We start from the raw sequence: 24,653 nt of genomic DNA, 5'->3' as shown, positions 1-24,653 counted from the left end.
TTTGTTTCTTAAAGTAAAAAATGTCTGTCTCTCTTGGTGCTATAAACAGTATACGGTCTTGAGATCGGGTAAACACGCATTATTGCTACCTGTGTGACCTCGCTCAAGCTTTCTGCCTCAGTTTCTTCATCTATCAGATGACCCTGAGAACACTTACCTCACTGGGTTATTAGGAGTTTTCAATAACATAAAGTCCCTAAGGCTCTGTGCCCTGAACCAGCTGGCTCTCACCCACTGTTGGTTTGCTTCTCCTCCCATACAGGGCTCTATCACACAGCAAGCTGCCTGGTTCCTCCTTCTATGTATGTCCTAAAAGGCAGTCAGGATAAATAATGCTTATGAATGAGGGAAAATATATGTTTGAAAAATTTGCAACTTCTGGGTCAAAGTGGAGAATTGAAACATATTTGATTGTTCTCTTCCCCTTCTGACATCACACTAAAACTAAAGTGTTGGTTTCTTTTGTTTTTTTTTTTGTTTGTTTTGTTTTTTTTACATAAACCTACTAGGACAGATGCAACAGGAGACAATAATAACATATAAGCTAAAATTTAGAAGAGCATCGAGAACTAACGCAGTAGACTACAGAAGGGCGAATGTAAGCGGGCAGTGACGCAGGCTAAGAACAGGCAGCACCAGGTACCAGGCAACTACAGGTAGAGAAGAAACAGTCCAGTGAAAAGATTCGCTGAAGATATTTAAGAACCATTTAGGTCATACCATTGGCTCTTCCACTCCATACCCCAGAGCAACTATCCCATTCCTTCCCCTGTAAAAGATGAGATTTATCCTCCAGAGAGGATCAGAGACAAGAGATCCCAGGACAGGAGGGTACAGTGAGTTGCTGAGAGCATACACACAGTACCCAAAACAGGGCTTTGCACACAGAATGCTGAGAGGTCTGGCCCTTGCCTTTGCCCTCCAGGCAGATGAGGAAATATGCAGTCAGACGACAAGCCCAAGAAGAAACACAGATTCGGATGACAAGCCCAAGAAGAAACACAGATTCGGATGACAAGCCCAAGAAGAAATACGTATTTAGGCATCCTTGACAAATGGCCAGCCAGAGCCCACCCTAAAGAGAAGTCCAAGGTTGACAAGTCCCACCCATATGCTCACAGCTTCCAACCGGGTTTCATCTTTTAGTTCCCCCCCTTCTTAAATATGAGCAAATCACCAAGCATTACCAGATATCTAAAAACATGAAAGCTAGGGACCAAAGTAGACAAAAGAAGCAAAGGGGAGAAAACTTTTTATGCAACAGGAGAATTTCCCAAAAGGCAGGAGTAATTAACATCCCCTGAGTGATAAAAACTATCACATCTTTAAAATAAGAATGGTACGCTATTAAAAATAAATATTCAGAGACCAGAAACAGTTCGGGAAAATTAAAAAGGTGGTAATAAAAATTAAAAACTCTAAAGAAGGGTTGAAAGATAAAGTTTAGGAAATCTTTTCATCAAGTAAAGCAAAAAGACTAAGAAACAGAAAACAGGAGAAAAGGAAAAGAAGAGTAGAGGTCTGATCCAAAGGGCCAACATACAAAAAAAAAAAAAAAAAAAGAAAGAAAGAAAAGAAAGAAAGAAATTCCAGAAAAAAAAGAGAGAAAATGCAAGGAAGGAAATCAAAGAAGAGATGCAAGAGGATTTCCCAGCACAGAGAGGAACAAATCTCTAGAGATAATGTGTTCACTGAGAACCCAGCAAGTGAATGAAGACAGGCCAACAGGCTACCTGCGGCTTGGCTAGGAAACGTGGTGGCAAAGATCCTATAAGCTTCCAGGGACGGAGTAAAAGGCAGATCATCTATGAAAGATCAAGAATAAGGACAGGTTTCAACTTCTCAACAGTTCCACTGGAAGGTAGAAAACAACTAAATGATATTTTCAAAACGCTCAGGTAAAGTAACTTCTGACCTAAAATTCCAATAGAATGAAGACATTTTCAAACATGCAAAGTCTATAAAAATTTACCTCTCTTGCATCTCATTTCAGGAAGCTACTGGGAAATGGGCTCCATCCAAACAAGGGAATGTGACAAGAAAGAGGCGGCGGTTAGACTTACAGAACAGGAATCTTAAATCGTAAGAAAGGGGAGAGGCAAACCCCTGAGTGACATTAAAAGGCAGTCCCCAGGACTAAAATTTCACCGCAAGCCTAGTGAGCAACCTGTCTGGGGAGAGAGAGAATGGAGGTTGCTAAAAGGGATGTCTCTAAGAAAAATATTAGAAATGGCAAAGCTCCTATTCAAGGTTATCTAAGTGGTCATGGACTTGAGGAAAAAAGAATGTGTCTATGGAATATCTTGTACTTTAACCCTTCTACCCTAAAATACAAAGAAATAACTGTAACTAGAAAAGACACACAGGCCTAGTTGGACCAAACAGATTTCTGGGAAATGCTACAGGGCAGCTCTGCGAGCATGTGCTCCAAACACAGGACTGCGACCCTGGCCCAGATGCCGATGATCTTCACAGTCGTCTCGCTTCACGGCCCACCCCAGGGCGGATGGTGCCAAAGCAGCAGGTGCTCAGGGCAGAACCTCAGACACCTGCAGAAGTGGCTGGCTGCACAGCCTTTTCTTGGTCCTCCTGGGCTCCTGTCAGTAGGACAGCTGCCTTCTGCAACCACACACCCACAGAAAATGATAGCTGCTGCTGAGAATAATGAAGCAGTCACTGGAAAACCACTGGTGTGGGAAAGATGAGTATGAAAGGATTGAGGAAGGAAAAGTAACCACAAACTGACGAGAAAGTTGCACTCCTGTTGCGTCAGAGTATCAGGGTTCTCACTGCACTAGCAACCCTGGTGAAAATCCACATGCAAAGGAAAAGCCTTACCAAAAAGGTCAGCAAATTAATGCATATTATTACATCTTACGTTAAAATAGACTGTTGCATCAAAGGATGATTCCCTGACTTAGATGACTTTCAATTTACCCACTACAAGTCCATCTGAGAGTCAGGTAAAGGAACTTTTGCATATGTTATTAGTGTCTCCCCACTCCTCATATACTCTAAGTTTCATAAAGGTGTGTGTTGGTGGGGAGATCACAGACTTCCAGATGTGACTGCCTTTGTGAAATAGTTACAAGAAATTACTGGAAGGTATGCTAAGAACTACCAATAGAAACAAAGAAAATTAAGCTATGAAAGGGCACCTGGGTGGGTCAGTTGGTTAAGCGTCTGACTCCTGATTTCAGCTCAGGCCACAATCTCAGGGTCATGGGATTGAGTCCTGCCTCGGGCTCTGTACTCAGCAGGGATTTTGCTTAAGAATACTCAATCTCTCTCTCCCTCTGTCCCTCCCCCTGGCTCATGTTCTCTCTCTCTCAAATAAATAAGTAAATCTTAAAAAAAAAAAAAAGTTATGAAAAACAAGGCAATTATTAACTTGAGGACAAATAAAAGAAAATCATAAAATAATGCAGTGCTCAACTGTGAATAATATACGAATGCATACAATAGTGTTAAGTATTCAATCCAGATTCAACTCCACATTGTAACAGAACTCTAACAGGAGGAAGAGGTGGGTAAGACAGAGGAGAAAGGTGATATAAAATAGCTAAGTGCTCATTCACCATAACATACAACCAATACACATGTCTAAAATTCATGCCTCAAAAGATGACAGTGTACTATTCTGAAAACGATTTAAGTACAAATATCAGAACAACAGGAATGAGTACTCCTGGAAGGGAGACCACAGCGAGGGATCGGGCAGGGAGCTGTTGTTTGATATTGTAAGCCCTTGACTGCTATTTGGTGTTGTAAACCATATGCATGTAATATTTTCACAGAAGTATTTTTAAATAAGCTTAACGATTTCTTTCTACTTAATATTTAAACATTTTTTCATATTTTTGAACTGCCAAAAATAATTATGAACTAAAAAAATGCACATGATTTCAACTAAATAAAAAAAAAACTGATAAACTTTAAAAACCAATTAAATTAACAAATTAACTTCCACAGTAAATGAATTTTCCTTGAACCATTTTATTATAGTCAACAAGATGCTCATTTGGGTTGAGTGAGAGGACTAAGAACCATGTGAGCCCGGGAAGCACAGCAGTGCCGGGCAGATAAGAACGGTGATGAGGGGCCCGGGGTTCTCACCGGAGGAAAGCACCTCTGGGGAGCAGCTTCAGCACCACACTGTTTGAGGTAGTCGGCCCAATCAAAGTCCTGGCCTGGGTAGCCTAGGGAAGGACAAAAAAGAAAAGATTCACACCACATGTGCCTGCCTGGCTCTTCCATTCTGCCAGGTGTCCACCCAGAACTTCTCATTTGCTAAGTTGAGGACTTGGCTCATTTTAGGGAGAAGGGAAAACAATCCAAAGCATCATTCATGTTATAAAGCAGAGCAACTCTGGTTAAACCGTAGCAATATAATAAAATTCTTCAGATACATTTTTTTAAACTTTCTAGTTCCAAACTATGCATTTATTTTCAACACTACTTTATTTGATTAGCTGCTGGCAGTTTACCGAAAGAATTTAAGACACTTAAGACTGGATTTGAATTGTTCTAATAAATTCTAATAAATTCGGGCTCTATTCTATTCCAAGTCGGGCTCTAAAGGAAGAGACACCAAATAATCTTTTTGCTCTCACAAAGCTATGCCCTCATATATCTTAGCCACTCCTGACACAATGCTCTCAGCACTGTTTTCAGATTCCTGTTTTACAGAATCCCAATGCTCTTAAAACCTTAATCACGAATTCATTTCAGCAAGAGTCCAGCTTAACTGCCTGCTTCAGTCCCCCAAGGTTCCTGGTAGTGGCCTCTCAGACCTGGCTCCCTGGCTGCCGCCCGGAGTGGACAACCTCCCAGGCACAGAGCGGGCTACCACACTACGCCACCCGACAGACATACAGAGCCTGCAATCCCTCCTCTGCCCAACTTAGACTGGCACCATGCTCTCCCCCTGTTCTCCACCTCTATACCTCACACTACATTAGCTGCCATTTTCAGTTACATCATCTACTACTTTCCTCCTACTTACAGACAGATGAGCGGTCTGTAACAATGCTGAAAGTTCCAATATTTTTAATAATTGCTTTTCCTTTTCACATAAAGGCAGCAGGTAAGATAAAGAACTTGGGATATCCAGAGCCTTCTAGAACAGCAAGAACTTCCTCCTGCAGTCTTGTGCCCTCCTGCCACCACCTCCAGGCAGGCATGCCCACTCTCTGTTCACTGATGGGAGAACCTGGGAGGCTCCATTACTGTTTTCTCCTACTTTCTCCTTGAAGGAACCATCGTACTCACTTTTGTCTCCCCAGTCACAGAGCAGCCCAATGCCTAGCTCATAGCAAACATTCCACAAATGTTTGTTGGATGAATGGAGACTGAATAAACAGCAAAAGGGTCTGAGTTTATGACTCTTGTTAACGCAGAAGAGTACTTCTAGCCCAGTGTTCCAGCATTCAGCATTTAGAAAGTGAAGCTGTGTTCACCAAAAGTCTACTAATAAAGGATACACAGACTGCCAATTAAATAATTTGATGTGCTAATACAAAAGCCAGATTAACATTTGACATGTCCAGATATCGTCAGCTGAAAAATATTAAAAATTTAAGTCAAGGTTAACTACCGTCATATTTAAGAGCCTTGATTAAAGGACCAATGATTATTATTTTGCAGGGGCACCTGGGTGGCTCAGTCAGTTAAGCATCTGACTCTTGATCTCAAGGTCGTCAGATCAAGCCCCATGTGGGCTCTGCACTGGGTATGGAGCCCGCTTGAGATTCTCTCTCTCCCTCTGACCCTCCCCCCAGCCCCCACTCACATGCTCTCTCTAAATAGCATCCTAAAAAATATATAAAAAGATTATATTTTGTAAACTTGCAAACACCAGGAAAATGAGTTACTACTGCTTTCCTATCTACAGCTTCTCTGCTGTAATAATAAACTTCTCTGCTCTTAATCATAAACCTTTCTCTGAAGTCTGATGAGCCTCACTCCAGAGGGATGCCCAGAAACCGAAAAATCACAGTCATGTGCCTCCTACCTTCCAGCTCTGGCCCTGAGGCATTTTCTTGTACGCCAGCTCCTGACACTCCTGTATGCCCTCCCCTCACTCCTCTGTGCCCTCACAACAGACACAGGAGGGAGCAAACTAGGAACCCGCATGAAACCCTCGGCTGTTATGAAGACATATTTGTCAAGGTCGGAGGACAGAACATACCTAATATTTAATAGTTTTTTAGCTTAACTTAAAACTTGCAAATATGTAAATATATGGAATCAAGGCCTTCATTTGTACTTGTCTTGGGACCCAAAAATGTTAAGGACAGGCTTGGGCAAGGAAGAGAAAGAGAGAGAGACAAAAGATCCAGGTGATGCCATCTGATAAATCCTTCTCAAAAGAAGCCCGTAATGAACAATTCAGAACAGAACAACTACTTACCAGGAGGGGGGCTGATGTGTAAACCATTCTTCAGACTCCACTGCACAGGGAAAATACCAGAACTGTCAGCATGACACACAAAAGATCGCCGGGCATGATTCTCTGGTCGCAAATCATCCATTTCCACCAGGAAGTACTTCTCATCAAAAACCTGCGGATACAATCAAACAGACAACACAGGCCAATGGTTTTATATGGAAGGACACGTGTGTGTCATTTCCTTGGCGGGGCCAAAAATGTTACAAAACTGCACAGCCACACCGGGTGTAAAGAACACTACGCACCACATCAGGCGCTGTTCTCATTAAATGCTTTTCATGCGTTAACTCAGTTTTAATCCTCCTTACAACATAATAAGGTAGGTACCATTATCAACCCCATTCTGAAAATAAGAAAATGGGATTTAAAAAGAGGTTAAACAACTTGCCCCATTTTACCTAGCAAGAAAGAATCAGAACCTGGGTTCAAATCTAAGAATTTGGGCTCCAAACAAAACTTAGTTTAGGCTGAGTGAGGAGTCCACCACAACTTGTACATTGGATTTCTGGGTCCTAGCCTAGTTTCAAATGCCAAAAAGGTTTTATTAACCCGCTCCAGCTCCTTGCCACCTCATGGCCCTTCAGTCTCCAGAAGGGGCCTTCTGACCCCACTGCAGGTTCAGAATCCCTCCCTGTTCTTAGAATAATCTTCTCCTAAGGCAATCAATCAATCAATCAATCAATCTCAAGAGGTCCGCATCCAAGCGACCACTCCTCTAGTCACACCTGTCCTCTGGCTCTACTCTGGGTCAGTGGGCTCCAATCCTGAACTAACCCCTTGTCTTATGCCTCGGGCCAGTCACAGAGTTACCAGGGCCTGACAATCTGCCCAGCTCCTGTGCTTACTCCCGATAGGAGCCTTACTTTTGTCAGCCTTCCAAAAGACTGGGCTCCGGACTCCATTCTGGAGCAATCCTGGACAGAGCTCATGACACAGACCACCTGCCCCACCCCTACATCCCCTCACCCACTGAGCCCTGTACCTGGGTGGACACTGACACTGTTGCCTGTGCCCAGACTTCTCAGACACCGAGGCCTGCCTGCTGGATAAGTGACCTCTGGTTATGCACCACGAGGCCTGCCCCACAGACCACGCCCCACTACTCGGGTACCCAAGCTGTGGTTGGCTGGGGCAACCAGGCCCGAAGAAGGAATGGGCCACAGAGAATTGGAGAGTACAAATACAAATTGTGCACAGAAGTCATTCTAGCCTCGCTTAGGAGAAACATGGCTCAGAGTAGCAGAGCCTGAAAACCAAAACTCTAACCACTTTCCTAAACAAGTCACCCTTGCAGGTATTCATACGAAGAGAGTTGTCCCCCTTGTACCTTAACAACTGTAGCGGGAGAGATCTCAAAAGGAGACCAGGGGTCCACAGCTTCCAACTTCATATTTACAGAGAATGAATGAGTGCTAATAATTTGTTTGTCCTGAAATGCAAACACCAAGAGGGAATAAAAATACAGTATTTTCACATTCACTTTATACTCATATATAGATGAATACTACTCTTAATTAATTAAAATAGAACTGTCCAGTTCCTGGTAAATAATTTAATCCTGTATTTTCTTTCCTGGAAAAAATTATTCAGAAACAAAAACACAGGAAGTACTCCTACTCCCTGTATTTGGTACACAAAAGCCACCTGGAGGAAAACAAGTTTATTTTATAACAAGTTGGAGCTATGTAGTTAAGAGTGGAAAAGAAGGGGTACCTGGGTGGCTCAGGGGTTAAGCCTCTGCCTTCGGCCCAGGTCATGATCTCCGGGTCCGGGTCCGGGGACTGAGCCCCGCATCAGGCTCTCTACTCAGCAGGGAGCCTGCTTCCCCCCTCCCTCTGCCTGCCTCTCTGCTCACTTGTGATCTCTCTGTCAAATAAATAAATAAAATCTTTAAAAAAAAAAAAAGATTGGAAAAGAAAAGACTCAAATGGTTTTAGAGAATGTTGGGAGAAAACATAGACTACTTTTAGAAGAAAAGCAGGATCCCCAACACTCCAGCCTTCAAACCTTTACTCCTTCAGACACCCCAGCATTCTCACTGACCCCCTGGGTTACTGTCCGCTCTGTGCCTCCCCTGACTGCCGGACCCTGCTGTGAGAAGATGGGCACCAATCCGTCCTTTTTTGTTTTTACCTTAAATAAGTATGATGGTAATGGCTCCTCCTCCTCCTCTTTCACTTTGGCCAAGATCTCCTGCCACTCAGCTTCATTCTTCAGATGCCGGATGGCTTTTATAAAACAAGACAGGACATTTTAAGTGAGGAGAATGTACACACGTTCTATCTATTCTGAAAGCATTCGTGTAAACAGAAAAGTCACTTTCATGGGGAAAAGAAAGGGCTCCAGAGCACTTACACAATCTGTACTCACACAACCTGCACCCTGACTTCAGGACTTTGTCCCCTCTGTTCAGAGCTGGGTAGTCAGCCTGGGCAAAATCCCCGCAGCAAGATCAGAAGGACTGCTGCAGACCACAAAATTGCGTAAGCCCCCAAGGGAAGCACATAAGAAGTGCAGACTGCTTTAAACGGTAACTCCGGTTTTGAGATCATTGTCATTTCTTCTAGTTAACAATTCACTCTGAACCAAGACCTATCCTAAGACCTATCCTACTCCTGTACCTAGCTAAATGCTACCTAGAAAATTTTCCTTCAATTTTGGTAAGGGGTCAGTATGAGTTGGGGCAGGAGTCCATAAGGTACATCAAGATGTGTGGCAAATTACTAAATTAATAAAACAAAAGAAAAATAGGCACTTAAATATGTGAGGTTTTTTTGCAATTACTACTGTCTATTAAAAGTGTCTATTACACTTTTGTAATACACAGTATCATACTATTTTTCAGTCTTGTCAATGTTAGTAAAAACATAACAATGTTAGTAAAAACATAACATTAACGTAACAGTTAAAAGAAAAATGTTATATAGACATCTTCACCTGATGGGGGCTGAAGCTCATATCCCTGTTGAGCAGCCCAACCAACGTGATGAAGAAACGGGTCCAAGTAATACAACCAATGCTCGAAATTGTCAGAACTTTCAAGTCCTTCATAACGCAGCTTCAGCCTTCCCCCAATGTTTTCTACTACAGTAACAATCCAAGTGCTTAATGAGTCCCGGAAAGCTTGACATTCTAGCCTGGAGCCTGGAGCAATGAGATCTAAAGGATTCCTCCCATTGCGGAGCTGTAGATACAAGAGGTGAAAACGATTATGAGAAGCTCACACAGTATTTTAAAGTCAAGCTATAAAGGATCTTCAATGAGCCTTTATATTTCTACCCACTCAAAGCCATGACACCGAAAGGCCTAATATCATACAAGTCTCTACAGTATTATTTCTAGATAACATGAAAATGTGTACCTTAAAGAAAATTCTACTTATAATGCAATGAAAGTATTTTAACAGACTTATCTCTAGGACTATGTTGTATAGTTTCATCTAGTAAAAAATTTTAAATTATCATCACTACTTAGTCTGATTGTAAAAGCAAATATGATCACCATTAAACAAAAAATCGAACGTGGCAAAAGTCAAAATCCCTCACAATACCACCTCCGAGAAAGGACCATGGTGAACAGCCTGGCGCCCACTCTGAACCTGGGTTTTCTACACACTAGTCAACATCTACCTGTGTCTGTCTCTCTCCTGTTTTTTTTTTTTTTTTAAATAGGGGCACTATATACTCTTTCCATTCATGTTTGCCGCTTAATACATGATGGCTATCCTTTTGTAGCACACATAAACCTCCTTCATTCTCTCACACTGTTCTATTGGCGCTCCGCGGTGTAAATGAGCAGCAATTTATCCACTTGTCTACTCATGGCACTTCAGCTGTTTCTGGTTTTTTACTCATTTCGCAACAATGTTCCTATCAACAGAGTGTTTTGATTATGCTGATGGAATGGAAAAGTTTAATTATCACTCTCTAGATACATATTAAAAGCTACAATAGGGATGCCTGGGTGGCTCAGTCGGTTTAAGCATCTGCCTTCGGCTCCGGTCAAGATCCCGGGGTCCTGGGATCCAACCCCACAGGGGCTCCCTGCTCAGAGGGGTCTGCCTCTTCCTCTCCCTCTACCCCTCACTCATGCGCTCACTCTCTCTCTTTCTCTCTCGCAAATAAATAATCTTTTTTTAAAAAGCTAGAATAAAGAATAAAAGGGAATGCTGATTCCAATGCCTTCACTTAACCATTTCTTAATATTCAAAGTTACTTTTTTTTTTCGCTAATAAGAATGGCTCTGCAACAGTTACATATTCATATATATGCAAAAGAACATGAACAAATGGAGGAACACATTCACAGCTAAAAATCAGGATGGCAAAATCAAGGTCAATGTAGAGCTGGATATCTATTAAATCATTTGTTCAAGATTTCATTCATTCATTAAAATTTTACTCAGTGTTTGTCTAGTGTGTGCCAGGACCTGGCTAAGCATAAGGAAATGAGTCAGAGGATAAAATATAAAGGTCAGCTGAGAGTATCTGTCAATCGAGTTTTAAAGGGGAATGTGAACGGATCACAAAATGAGATGTCAGAGTCAAAACTATCAAACGTGTAGAAAATACAGCAGTAAATCTTTGTAACCCTGCATTAACAAAGCCTAATCAGGTACGACACCAAAAGTACAAGCAACAAGAACAATAAAATAGATAAACTGGAGTACGTCAAAATAAACTTTTGTGCCGCAAACAGTATCATCAAGAAAGTGAAAAGACAGTCCACAAAATATTTGGAAATCATGTGTCTGACCTGGACTTCTTACCAGACATAGGGAGCTCTTACAATTCTGTAATGAAAAGACCACCCATTTAAAAAATGGGCAAAAACACTTCCCCAGAGAAGATATACAAATGGCAAACAGTACAGAAAAAGATATTCAACATCATTTGTCATTAGGAAAATGTAACTCAAAATGAGAAACTGCTTCATATTCAGTAGCATAGCTATAACCCAAAGAGAGTAACAAGTGTTGGCAAAAATGTAGAGAAATTGGAATGTTCATACATTGCATTTCACATATGCCACAAAGAATGTAACTGGTATGACAGAAAGTGACAAAATAGAACTTAGAAATGTCACAACCAATAAACGGATTTCATAAAAACAAGAAATCTATATTATATTCACTAACAAGCTTAAAAGCTACACTAATTTAAAAGGACTGTTGAAGGCAGGTAGGTGGTAAGAATACAACAGGTCTGCTATCTTCTGAGTAAAACAAAAGGGAGTCTCAAGTCACCTGGGGTGGGAGTTAAAATTCCTGAAGTGAAATCAGCACCTGCTCAGTGACAGAGAGCCCCAAGAGGCCACATTTTCCAATTTCATAAAAGAATCTGGAAAACTAGATTTGTATGTGTTAGCAACAAATTCAGAACATTTTAAGCACTAAGTAAGGCACCAGTTGGCAAGCTGTGAGGATAAGTTTAAACCCACCAACACCCATTGTCTAGGTCTGTAGTAACAATGCTTATTTGCATTAGAGTGATAAATGAGCAACCAATTTTAAGATTCCTTGGACAGGAAATATCACTGAAGATGAGAAGGGTTTTCCACACTGATTCTGCAAGTAATAATACTCACGCCTTCGAGAAGTGGAACAGGAGGGCTACACGCTCCCATCAGGGTCTGCCGCAGAAACTCATCCCAATCAGACACTTTATCTCTGATGCCTAGATGAGGGGATAAATGAGTGATTACTCATAACGTCAGCTACAGAACACAGAGAAACTAAACTCAACCAAATACAGAGAAGTTAAACCACTGAAAGTGATTTAGAGATCCATTTGTACTTTTAATATCTGACTCCAACATATTACTTCTTTCAGAGCTTAAAAAAAATCCCCGTCTCAATAGATCTACTTCCTCATTAGTTTAATAGGAGGTATACACAAAACAAAGAGAATACAGTAACAGGGAGTTGGGCCCAGTTTTTTTTTTTTTTTTTTTAGATTTTATTTATTTGAGAGAGAGCAACAGAGAGCACAAGCAGGGAGGAGAGGGAGAAGCAGACTCCCCGCCGAGCAGGGAGCCCAATGCGGGACTCGATCCCAGAAACCTGGGATCATGACCCGAGTTGAAGGCAGATGCTTAACCAACTGAACCAGCCAGGTGCCCCAGCTGGGCCCAATTTTATCCAAACATTAACTATTTTCTTTTCTTTTTTTTTTTTTTTTTATGATGGGAATCCTCAGATACATATAAAAGTAGAGAAAATAGTATAATGACGAAAGGTACCCCCCAGCTTTCACAACTGTCACTTCATGGTCAGTCTTTCCAGGGGTTGTTGGCAAACTACAACCTGGGAGCTAACTTTGGCCTATTGTCTATAATTAAAGTTTTATTGGAACACAGTTCCATTTGTTTACACACTGTCTGCGGCTGCTTTACACTACAAAGGTAGCATTAGGTAGCTGTTACAGGATCACATGGTCTGTAAAGCCTAAAATATTTACTGTCTGGTCCTCTACAGGTATTTTGCCAATCCCTGATGATCTATACCCTCACACAGTCTGCCCCACCCAACCACAGATTATTTAAGAACCAACTTCTAACATCACATAATTGTATCATATAATTTCATCCAGTTTAATCTCAGTATGTATTTCTAAAGATTTTTATTTATATATTTGAGAGACAGAGTGCATGAGAAGGGAAAAGGCAGAGAGAGAGAGAGAGAGAGAAAGAGAGAATCTGGAGTAGACTCCCCACTGAGTGCAGAGTGTGACATGGGGCTCAGTCCCGTGACCCATGAGACCTTGACCAGAGCTGAAATCACAAGCTGGACACTTAACCCACTGAGCCACCCAGGCACCCTAGTATGTATTTCTGAAAGAAAATAACTTCTGATATAAATACAACAACATCACACATTTAAAAATTAATAATTCTTCAACAAAAAAAAATCTAGTCCAAAATTTAAATTTACCCAAATGTCTCATAAACAGTTTTTCCAATTTGCTTGGTCAAATCAGGATCCCAATGAGATACATATACTGCAAATTGCTGATATATTGCTCGAGTCTGTTTTAATCCATATGCTCTTTCTCCCCCTCCAACGCCCTACTTTCTCTCTCTTTTTCTAGCAGCGTATTTGCTGTTGAGAGAGAGCCTTTTGTCTGTTTAGAGTTCTTCTGAGTCTGCTTTTACTGGTTGCCTCCCTGTGGGTGGGTAATCAGCTGCTCCATTAACCTCTGTATTTTCTATAAATCAGTACTTAGGGTTATAGGCTTGATCGAATTCAGATCTCTTTTTTGGGAGGGGGGCACTGTTGAGAACAGTTCGTGAGTGGAGTTGTAACCTTCTACCATGTCCATCAAGAAGCACAATCAGTCCCGTTGTCTCCTTTTGTGGTGTTAGCAGCTTTTGATGGTCACTGCACAGATACGCTGATTCATTAGAGACTAAAAATGGTGATTTTTCCATCATCCCTTTTTTTGTTTACTAACGAAAATATTCTATAAAGAAAACTTTCACTTCTTCAACTAGTTCATTACCCTGAGGTGTAGTTCACAGAAAGAAGCCAGAATATATGTTTGATTCTCTTTATCTTTCCCTGTATTTACCAGCCTTCAAAATCATCAGTGGCTTCCCTAGTATCTTCCAAAAGGCAATCAGTGAGCGTTCTGTTTACAAGTCTCCCTGGGAAACTATTGGCTATATCACATATGACATGTTCCAGGTCACTGCAGCTATTGTCTTACTGATGCTTATACTGTCCTGTCTTTAACCACAAGAATCTCTTTTGACACATGACCCTAGTAAACAGTTGCTGACATCTTTCCTACTTTTGGTATGAATGGTGTCCCAGGCTCAGCTTGTACCTTTCCTGCCCCTGTCCAGGAATCAGCTCCTTCTCCAAGGAACAATAACTTACTCAGGTAAAATGGTATTTAGCGGTCATAATTAGGGTGCCGAGGGCGCTCATTTTTTAATATTCTTTATACTGTTTGTGTTTCTAGACCTTTTCAGTATCCAGAACAGAGTCTTCCTTTTAAAGACATAAACCATATCAGGAGTTCATATCGATACTTCCAACACAAATTCATGAAGACATTGTTTCTACTTAACTTCATTTATCCAACTTCTGTTTTCTTTCTTTCCTGCTAAAAACCCTAGTTCTCACACATTTCATTATGACTTGATCCCACAATACCTGCATATTACTTCAAAATAACATTAATTTTGGCCACTAACAATGATGACCAAAAACAGCTTACTTTTGTTTTTGTGATTATGGTATACCCCTATTAGGAATGTACATTTAAATTACTGTATCTGAAAGCCAATGAAATAATTCTCTGAATGGTCACTTCACAATCTCCATACACAGTTACATTTCTATGCTGTTTTTATTTTTAGTTTTTAGAAATTTTCTTTAAAATTTAATTTTGTTTTATAGTTATATAAAATACATAGTTCAAAATTCAAATCTACAAAATAGGTACATTCAGAAAACCTAGCTTCTATCCCTGCCCCCCCCCTTCATTCCACTTCCTTCCTTCCCCACAGGTAACTTTTTTTTTCCTTAAAGATTTTATTTATTTATTTGAGAGAGCATGTGAGCGTGAGTGGGGAAAGGGGCAGAGGGAGAGGGAGAAGCCGGCTCTCCACTGAGCAGGGAGTCCAACGCAGGGACTCGATCCCAGGACCCTGACATCATGACCTGAGCTGAAGGCAGACACTCAACTGAATGAGCCACCGGGGCTCCTCCTCCCACAGGAAACTTTTTTAATAGACTTACCCTTTTATTTTTTAAAAATGAACTTCACAAAACAAACAAAAAAAATGAACTTCACATATACACATTCATATGCTTCCTCCTCCATTCTTCATACATTTTTCTCTTTTCAAGAAACAAGATAACCAGAACACTCCATGACTATATGTAGATGGCCACCTTTTTTTTTTTTTTACCATGCACTGCAGTTTTGATCATTATAAAGTTACCCTTTTATCTCATAATGCTTTCTGATCTTTATGAAATACCAAGACTTACACTCCTACTTTCTTTTCTATTTGATTTGATTTTCGTATATCTTTGTCCATCCCTGTATTTTAATCCTTGCAGAATCTCTCCATTAGGTGGGTCTCCTGTACAGCACATGAGTGAGTTTTGCAGGGGTGCCTGGGTGGCTCAGCTGGTTAAGTGTCTGCCTTTGGCTCAAGTCATGATCCTGGGGTCCTGGGGTCGAGCCCTGCATGTGGCTACATGCTCAGTGGGAGGCCTTCCTTCTCCTTCTGTCCCTCACGCTTCTCTCACTCTCTCTCTCTCAAATAAATAAATTAAATTAAATTAAATTTTTAAAAGTGGGTTTTGCTTTCTGAGTGAACCTGAACTATATTTTTACTTTTAATAGAAGACTAAGCCCATTAATGTTTATGGATGTTATCAAAAGGTATGCCCTTGAAGGAAAAAATGAAACAAGATGGAATCAGGAGGGAGACAAACCATAAGAGACTCTTAATCTCATAAAACAAACTGAGGGTTGCTGGGGGTGGGGGTAGGGAGAGGGTGGTTGGGTTATGGACACTAGGGAAGGATGTGCTATGGTGAGTGCTGTGAAGTGTGTAAGCCTGGTGATTCACAGACCTGTACCCCTGGGGCTGATAATACATTATATGTTAATAAAAAATAGAAAAATTTAAAAAAAGGTATGCCCTCAATTTTGTCATATTGTTAAATATAAGTTACTGATGTGTGTGTGTGTGTGTGTATGTGCAGGCGCTCACTATGTGATCTATTTTATTTGAACATACATGTTTTTTAAAATCTATCTTTTGGCATTTAGAAACGTTTGTGTTTTTGTTCTTCTGTATATACTTAGTATATACTAGTACCTCCATATAACACTTTAGTTCTATTTTTGGACTATTTTCCATTTCTTTGTTCTCTAAACAGCACTAACATTAGCCAAAACCTCTTTTTTCTCCTCTTCTTTACCATCTCGTTTCAGGTAATTGTCTTTTACTGTCAATTAACATTTAAAAGATAATTAGTTAAAAAAATAAAAAATAAAAGGTAATTCATTTAACTACTCTGCAGTAAAGCTGGTTTTTTGAAAAGGCAGCAAGTGAGGTTTACCACAAGGCCCACGCCCCCCACCCCCCCCCCCCCCCCCCCCCCGCCCCCGCAGCCTCACAGGTTTACCGTTACACTGTATCTGTCTGTCAGATCATGGAGCCATTACATACTACTACACTGTCTCCTCTGGAACATTCCTTTAGTTCCAAGTTCTACAGCTACACATATATTTAATGTCTCATCACAGTTCTTATGCTAATGTCTCTTCTTCATTCACTTGGTTTTCTGAAGCTCATTCTCCAATGGATGTCTTAGGAAGGGTTCACAGGAACACTGTTCCTGAATCTTCACATCTTCCTAAGAGTCGGCTTATAGCCTTTATACCTGAAGTTCAGTGTGGCCAGACGGAAAACTCTTATCTCATAGATTCTTTTACTGAATTTCTTAACTATGTTACCCTAATATCTTTTATCATAAAGCACTATTGTTTATTAGTCTGATAACAATCTTATTTTCCCTCCTTTTCAAGAAATTTGGGACTTTTGCCTGAATAATGAAGGGATTTTATTTTACTTTAAAGTTCAAGTGTCAGGGGCACCTCAGTGGCTCAGTCGGTTAAGCGTCTACCTTCAATTCAGCTCAGGTCATGATCTCAGGGTCCTGGAATTGAATCTGACATCGGGCTCCCTGCTTAGTGAGGAGCCTGCTTCTCCCTCTGCCCCTCCCTCCTGCTCATTCTCTCTCTCTCTCTAATAAATAAGTAAATAAATAAAATCTTAAAAATTACCCATTCAAGTGTCACTAGAATACACCTTGATATAGCTGTTCTCACTTGATTTTCTTGTGCGCAAGTGAGCCCTTTCTATATGTATTTTAGTCAAGTTTTCTTGAATGAAAGTTGATAGTACTTTATTGTTTCACTGTGGTGGCTTTCTTCAAGGACTCTACCCTGAGTCTTTTTTCTTTCCTCATTTCTTTTTTATTTTAAAATTTTTCTTCCTTTTCATCTTCCATTTCTCTTCAGCTATTATCCATGGTAGGTTTGTTCCTGAGTTCACATTAACTTAGTCTTCATTTCCAGTATTTTTTAATTTCTAGTTCTTGTCTAACTCCTACTTTTTCTCTTTTCAAATCTCCCTTTTTTCCATCTCATTTCTGAATTTTTATAAATTTTATTTATACTTTTTCTCACTGCTTCTATCATTGTTACTACTTTCTCTTAGTTGGTTTTTTGAAATTTTTTTTGTGACACAATGTTCAACTCCTTTGCGGTTATGTTTCTCTGGAACGATTTTACTCCACCGTTCTCTCCACTCTCTCCCTCTCACTCTTTCATTATAATAACCCTGTATCCAACAAAATTAATCAAGTGATACAAGTTAATGTCACCAGTTAAGGACAAACCAACAGTATGTGTGCCCTAATAATGACTGATGCCCTAGAAGGACAGAAAGTCACTTCTGCATTTTTCCTACCAAAAGTGCACAATCTGAGTCTGAGGAAACATCAGACAAATCCAAACTGTGGGATGTTCTAAAAGAATAATTGGACTGTACTCTTCAAAAACATCAACACCAAGAAAGACAAAGGACGTTTAGGGAAACTAAAAAGACATGACAATCAAATACAATGTATGATCCTGGACTGAATCCTGGACCAGGAAAAGAAACAAGGCATAATCAACACTACTGAGAAAACTGGCCCATTAACTTTCAAAAACGTCAAAGTCATGAAAGACAAAGATTAAGAAACTGTTCCAAATTAAAGGAATCTTATGAGATATGACAACTGAATGCGACATATGATCTGGGATTTCCTTTTACTATAAAAACATTATGGGTAAAAACTAAATAAGATCTACAGATTAAATCACAGTGTTATACCAAAGTTAATTTCCTTATTTTATTATTTTATTGTGCTAATGAATGTCCTTATTAGTACATGAAGGTAGGAATAAAAGGGCATCGTGCTTACAACTGACTCTTGAATGGTTCATTGAAAAATCACACACGTGTGTGTTGGGAGAGGGATGGAGAACATAAACTTGGTAAAACATCAACATTTAGGGAAAATTGGCAAAAAGTCTCTAAGAATATTCTATGCTATTTTTGCAACTTTTCTGTAAAGCTGAAATTACATCAAAATAAGTAGCTGAAAGAAAAACATATAAGCTCTGGTATTTTCTTAAACCTGAAGCCTTCTTTCCCTTTCTCCATCTTTACATCACCTTCCTCCTCTTCCTGTCCTACTATCTCTGTCCCCCTCAATTTGGATTCTACTCCCAATAAGGCTCTTTCCTGGAAGGGAACTTCAGGTGACTCATTTTAAGAACTCACAGGTCCCAGATCACTGAGGGGTGAGAAGAGGCAGGACAATAAAATCAGAAGAGAATCAACAGCACAGCAATCTGGCCTAACTACTTCAAGACAAACAGACCTACAAGTCCCAAACTCAAAGACCCTCACAGTGTTACAGGATGATACACAACTGATGCTTCCTAGGAGTATCATAAAAAACTAAAGCTTTACGAAGCCTCCAAAATAATTTCTAAAGATAGGGAATGTGCATTATTCCTTATCAATATTTTCATTCAAAATGCTAACCCCAGACAGTTAGAAAAACCTACACGTGCGGAAGATCGAAAACCTCAAGGTTGTGCACACAGCAGTACCATATCACATCTCGTGAGCAAGTATTTGATTACCTTCTGGGGCTTCAAGGGTCTTCTTATTCTGCTCACACCACCCAATGGGGTAGAGGTCGGCCTTCCTGATGTCACACCAGAAGTCGGCCTTCCGGTCCTCCCCGTAGCCATCATAGCGGAGAAGCAGCAGCTGCTCACAGGTGGTGATGATGGTGGCAACCCAGTAGGTTTCAGGGTCTGTCTTCACAGCCACCTCCAGTTTCATCCCAGGAGCAAATCCATTTTGCAAACGTGTGTCCACCTGAACAGGGAAAAGTTATTAACTGCCAGATAGGTACCTAAAATGAGTATTTCTTTAGCCAAATATTTTTTTAAAACTTACAATTATGAAACACTAAATGAAATAAAACCTTCTCAAGGAAAACCTGAGAAACTCCAATTCTAACTCACAGCAGTGATCCAAACAGAACAGAGAACAGCGTGCTGCTCTGTTCCTGCCGACGCCGAAGGAATTTTAATAGAACTCAGTATTTTCACCAAAGCAGCCTACTATGATTACAGAAAATGTTTTCTATTCAGTACATAAATTGCTGAATGTTCACCATTTTAGTAACCTTCAACACATTAAGTTTTCAAGAGTGATTTCTCCATCCTTCAAAAAAATTTATGAGGCTAAAAAAGGGGAAGGACAAAAACAGCTATAATGATAATATATTAGTATAATATATACCATATGTAGGGGCCACACCTCCCAGTTTCCCTGAAACAGTCTATGTTTATACCTGTTATCCTTGAATAATAATTAATAATGCCCTGTTTCTCTCTCAAAGTGTCCTAATTCAGATGATAAATTACATGGTCACAAAGGCAAAGGTGAGCAATTCTGAACTATTTCATGTGTATACAAAGATTAAATACATACATACATTGTGAAATGAGAGCCACATTTCTCACTGTGGGAGAAAGAAGTAAAAACAAGGAAAGAGCAGATCAGCACGATCCTGGTGGCGCTGAGCTGGAATCAGGAGTGTCTGAATGAGGTCAAAATGACAGACAGAGAATAGTACAGATGTGCATGTATGTGGGTGTTAATACATTTCCTAGCTCTGTGAATTGACAGGGACTCTAAGTAATGATACTCATCAGCAATAAGCAAACTTAGTATACAAATTCTTCATTTATAAATGCCATCCTCCAATGAAAAAGAACATGGGCTCCATGGAGAAATGAGTGATTTTACTTCCGGAGCAGAAAAAAACACATGAAGTGCCTAGAATATCTTGTGATGCCAGAAAGTAAGGAAATGCTCCAAAAATGATGGGGGCATTTAGAAAGGACATGGGAGCCAACCAGAAAGATCCCCCAATGTTCATATTAGGGACAATCTGAGCAATAAAATAGAAAAATTAAAGGGTTATAATCCATAGATTTAAATAATACCCATGAGTCCATACTGTAAAAAATAATTAACAATAAAGGGATAAATTCTTAGAGTAATAAAAGACCAATTAATAAATACAGAGAAAAATGACAGAAACAGAAAACAGGAGCTCCTGGGTGGCTCAGTCAGTTCAATGTCTGCCTTCAGCTAAGGTCATGATCCGAGGGTCCTGGGATCGAGACCTGCATTGGGCTCTTGGCTCAGCGGGAGTCTGCTTCACCGTCTCCCTCTGCTCCCTCCCCTCACCCCCACTTGTGCCCACACTCTAATGCTCTCTCTCTCTCAAATAAATAAAATCTTAAAGAAAAAAAGAATCAGATTGTCAATGTCTACCTAAATTTTTTTGGTATTTGACATGGGTTGCAGTGTATCTACAGATCTCTTTGGGGAGAACTGACATCTTTATAATAGTAAATCTACCATTACATAAACAACGTATATTCCTTCATTTTATGGCTTGAAGTTACTTTACAAATTTTTGTTACATTTATTCCTGGCCATTTAATATTTTTATGCTATTGTAAATCACATCTTTCAGTTTCCACTTTTCTTTGTCCTCGGTATACAGAAATATAATAGATACATAATGGATATATATATATATATGCCTGTGTGTGTGTATGTGTGTGTGTGTGTATATATATATACACGCATACGTACATACATATACATATATGAGAGAGGGGAAGGGAGGAAGCAGAGGGAGAGGGAGAGAATCTTAAGCAGGCTCCACACCAGTGAGGAGTTCAACAGAGGGCTTGATCTCACAACCCGGAGACCATGATCTGAGCTGAAATCAAGAGTCAGACACTCAACAAACTGAGCCACCCAGGTGCCCCTAGAAACATAATAGGTTTTCTATGCTACCTTGTTTCTAACAATCTTACTAAAGTTGGTCATTAATTTTATATCTGTAAATAATGACATTTTTTCCTTCCTAATTCTTACATGTTTTAATGTTTTTCTTATTGTACTAGTCAGAACCTCTAACACAATATCAAACAGAAGTCATATTAGACAACACCTTCATCTTGTTCCATATTTAAAAAAAGGTATGCGTCATATTACTATTAATAAAGTTTGCTATAGATTTTTTATAGATATCCTTCAACAAATTATATTCCCATCTATAGTTTGCTAAGAATTTTCTTGTATCATGAGTGCATGTGGAATTTTATCAAATATTTTTCTCTATATAGTGAGTTGATAATGTGATTTTTCTCCTTTATTCTGCTTATGTGGTCAATTATGCTCTTCAAATATATTTTCCTCACTTTCTTGTCTCCTGAGATTCCAATTACACAAGCATTAAGCTTTTTTTATACTGTCTACAGCACTGGATGCTCTGGTCTGGACTTTTTCCACCTTTCCTCTCTTTGTATTTCAAGTCTGGGCAATTTATATTGACCTATCTTCAAGTATACTGATTCCTCATTTATGAGGTCTACAAGTCTGCAATAAGCCTGTCACAGGCATTCAACATCTCTTATTACCATGTTTTTCATATCTTAGATTCCCACTTGACGCTAATAGTGTCCATCTCTATTGAAAGTCCTTTTCTATTCACACATGTTGCCTATCTATTCTACTACAGCCTTTAACCTATTACTCATAGTTATTTAAAACTGTCTGATAGGGGTGCCTGGGTGGTTCATTGGGTTGAGCCTCTGCCTTCAGCCTGGGTCATGATCCCAGGGTCCTGGGATCGAGCCCCCAGTAGGGCTCTCCACTCGGCAGGGAGCCTACTTCCCCCTCTCGCTCTGCCTGCCTCTCTGCCTACTTGTGATCTCTGTCAAATAAATAAATAAAATCTTAAAAAAAAAAAAACTGTCTGATAGTTCCAACATCTGGATGTTATGAGTCTGGTTCTGTTGAATGCTTTCTCTCTTGACAGTTTGCTGTTTTTGTCTTGCTTCTTCATGTGTCCCATAATTTTTGGTTAAAAGCCAGACATCCTGTGTAGAATAAATGAGATTGAGGCAAATAACATTAATGCCTGAAAATGGGTATGTTTCTTTTTAGGCCTTAAATTTGAGGGAGAAGGTTAAGTCAATGTAGTTAAGGAGTGGAATGGGGTTTGGGTTTTGTTGTTGTTTAGTTACTCATAGTACACAACAGGCTCCAAGGCACATCAGCATTTTTGGATTTAAGGTATAGGCTCATTTGCCGGGAGGCTTTCCCCCACTCAATATTTGCTGCTCCACTCTCAGACTTAGGTCTTCTCTGTGTAACTGTACCTCAGAGATCACTTCTCTCTACACTCTTGTCTGTCTCCTACAAACAGATCTTTGTTACCCAGTATTTCCTCACTTCAGGGTTGAAGACAAGCAGGAAAGCACATTCTCTGAGATTCAGCCTCAGTCTCAGTCAGGTTCTGTGTCCTGAGTCTTAGGAATAGGAACTTTGGGGCGCCTGGGTGGCTCAGTGGGTTAAAGCCTCTGCCTTCAGCTCAGGTCATGATTCCAGGGTCTAGGGATCGAGGCCTGCATCAGGATCTCTGCTCAGCAGGGAGCCTGCTTCTCACCCTCTCTCTGCCTGCCTCTCTGCCTACTTGTGATCTCTCTCTCTGTTAAATAAATAAAATCTTAAAAAAAAAAAAAAAGAATAGGAACTTCTCAGTGATCTTACCCCTCTCCCAACTGTAGGGGGCCTCGATTGCTCCAGCTTGTATTCCTACCCCCCTCCCAGGAACAAAAGGCTTTTACTTCTTCTGTCCTATCTCCAGGATGCAATGGATTTCACCTGCATCCTGGGGTTAACAGGGTTTGCATCCCCTCCCCTAGCAGCTTAAAGGTTTTGTTCCAGAAGGCCCAGATAAAGCTCAGTGCCTTTCCCAAAACTGGTACTGTTTCCTCCATGTACCATACATGGTACCAGACATGCACCATAAGGAAAACTGTTTTACTATCTTAGACGCATCCTCCTTGCAAATGTGGTTTGGCCTCTAATTTCTTCTGCAGCCCCATCTTCCCACCCTCCTTTATTCCAAACAGGGTCCTGTAGAACTCTTGCCAGCATCTTAAACATCCATCTCCATTGTTCTGGAGATCGGAGTTCTACCAGCTTTGCCTATGATCAGCTATCCACCAGCACCACTTCCCCAGCATCTTCCTATACCAGTGCCTAATTTTCATTGTACCTGGCAGCCCTTCACAATATACTGATTCAAGCTTACAAATATTTTCTGTATTTGATGATGAGAGAGGACACATCTATTTTTCATTCTCCTTGTTGCTTTGTCAAAGAGGAGAGGTGGAACTATTTTTTAGACCCAGAATTTTGGTCAGAAAGTTTGTCCTCCATTTTCATTTTTTTTTTTTTAAAGATTTTATTTATTTGAGAGAGAGAGAGAGAGGATGAGAGAGAGAGAGCATGAGAGGAGAGAGGTCAGCGGGAGAAGCAGACTCCCTGCTGAGCAGGGAGTCCGACATGGGACTCAATCCTGGGACTCCAGAATCATGACCTGAGCCAAAGGCAGCCGCTTAACCAACTGAGCCACTCAGGTGCCCCCATTTTCATTTTAGTATAAATAAATAAGCTTGTATAAATACATATCAGATTAGTAATAACATTTAAAACAAGAATTCAAAAATATTACATGATCACAAATAGGCTTTCTATGTTAAAAAAAATATTGAAACTGATTATAAGAGATTAGTCAATATAAAATGAAATCTTTACTTAAAATACATAAATCTCACCACTTCAATTTTAGAAAGACATAAATGAACTAAAAAATAGAAAGGAAAATATCATGACTGAGTTTTTACAAAACAAACTGAAAACAGAAGGACTCTTCAGCTTATAAAAACACTTTCAAGAATACGGTTCAACTTCCCAAAGTCAAACAACTCTGAGTGGGCATTGTTGCCTTCCCAAACTCCAGAACAAAGGAACTCTGCCCTGTTGAACACTGCTTTGGACTGAACTGTGTCTCCCCAAAATCCATATGTTCAAATCCCAACTCACAATGTGACTACATTTGAAGACAGCACCTTTATGGAGGTAGTAAAGGGGAAAGGAGGCCGTAGGAGTGGAGACCTGATCCAGTAAGATCAATGTCCCTATATGAAAAGACACCAGAGGGCCTG

General features: G+C 40.2%; 1 protein-coding gene across 5 annotated transcripts in view; it reads right to left on the bottom strand.

Moving 5' to 3' along the window:
* The window catches only part of SFMBT1 (Scm like with four mbt domains 1), a 122,498-nt gene that overhangs the window by 24,774 nt on the left and 73,071 nt on the right, over positions 1 to 24,653 (bottom strand). For all 5 annotated transcript variants that reach the window (XR_007120976.1, XM_047691940.1, XM_047691969.1 and 2 more), the window contains 7 exons: positions 19,182 to 19,422; positions 12,037 to 12,125; positions 9,389 to 9,635; positions 8,585 to 8,679; positions 7,779 to 7,880; positions 6,413 to 6,563; positions 4,117 to 4,199 (listed from right to left, as the gene is read on the bottom strand). Coding sequence is in view for 4 of the 5 variants with exons in the window: in XM_047691940.1 (XP_047547896.1) it covers positions 4,117 to 4,199; positions 6,413 to 6,563; positions 7,779 to 7,880; positions 8,585 to 8,679; positions 9,389 to 9,635; positions 12,037 to 12,125; positions 19,182 to 19,422 (1,008 nt within the window). In the remaining variant the exon portion in view is untranslated. The remainder of the gene's footprint in view (positions 1 to 4,116; positions 4,200 to 6,412; positions 6,564 to 7,778; positions 7,881 to 8,584; positions 8,680 to 9,388; positions 9,636 to 12,036; positions 12,126 to 19,181; positions 19,423 to 24,653) is intronic.

This window comes from Lutra lutra, chromosome 1 (assembly GCF_902655055.1).
Source record: "Lutra lutra chromosome 1, mLutLut1.2, whole genome shotgun sequence".
Lineage (NCBI taxonomy): Eukaryota > Metazoa > Chordata > Mammalia > Carnivora > Mustelidae > Lutra > Lutra lutra.
This window is presented reverse-complemented; position numbering and strand designations above follow the sequence as displayed.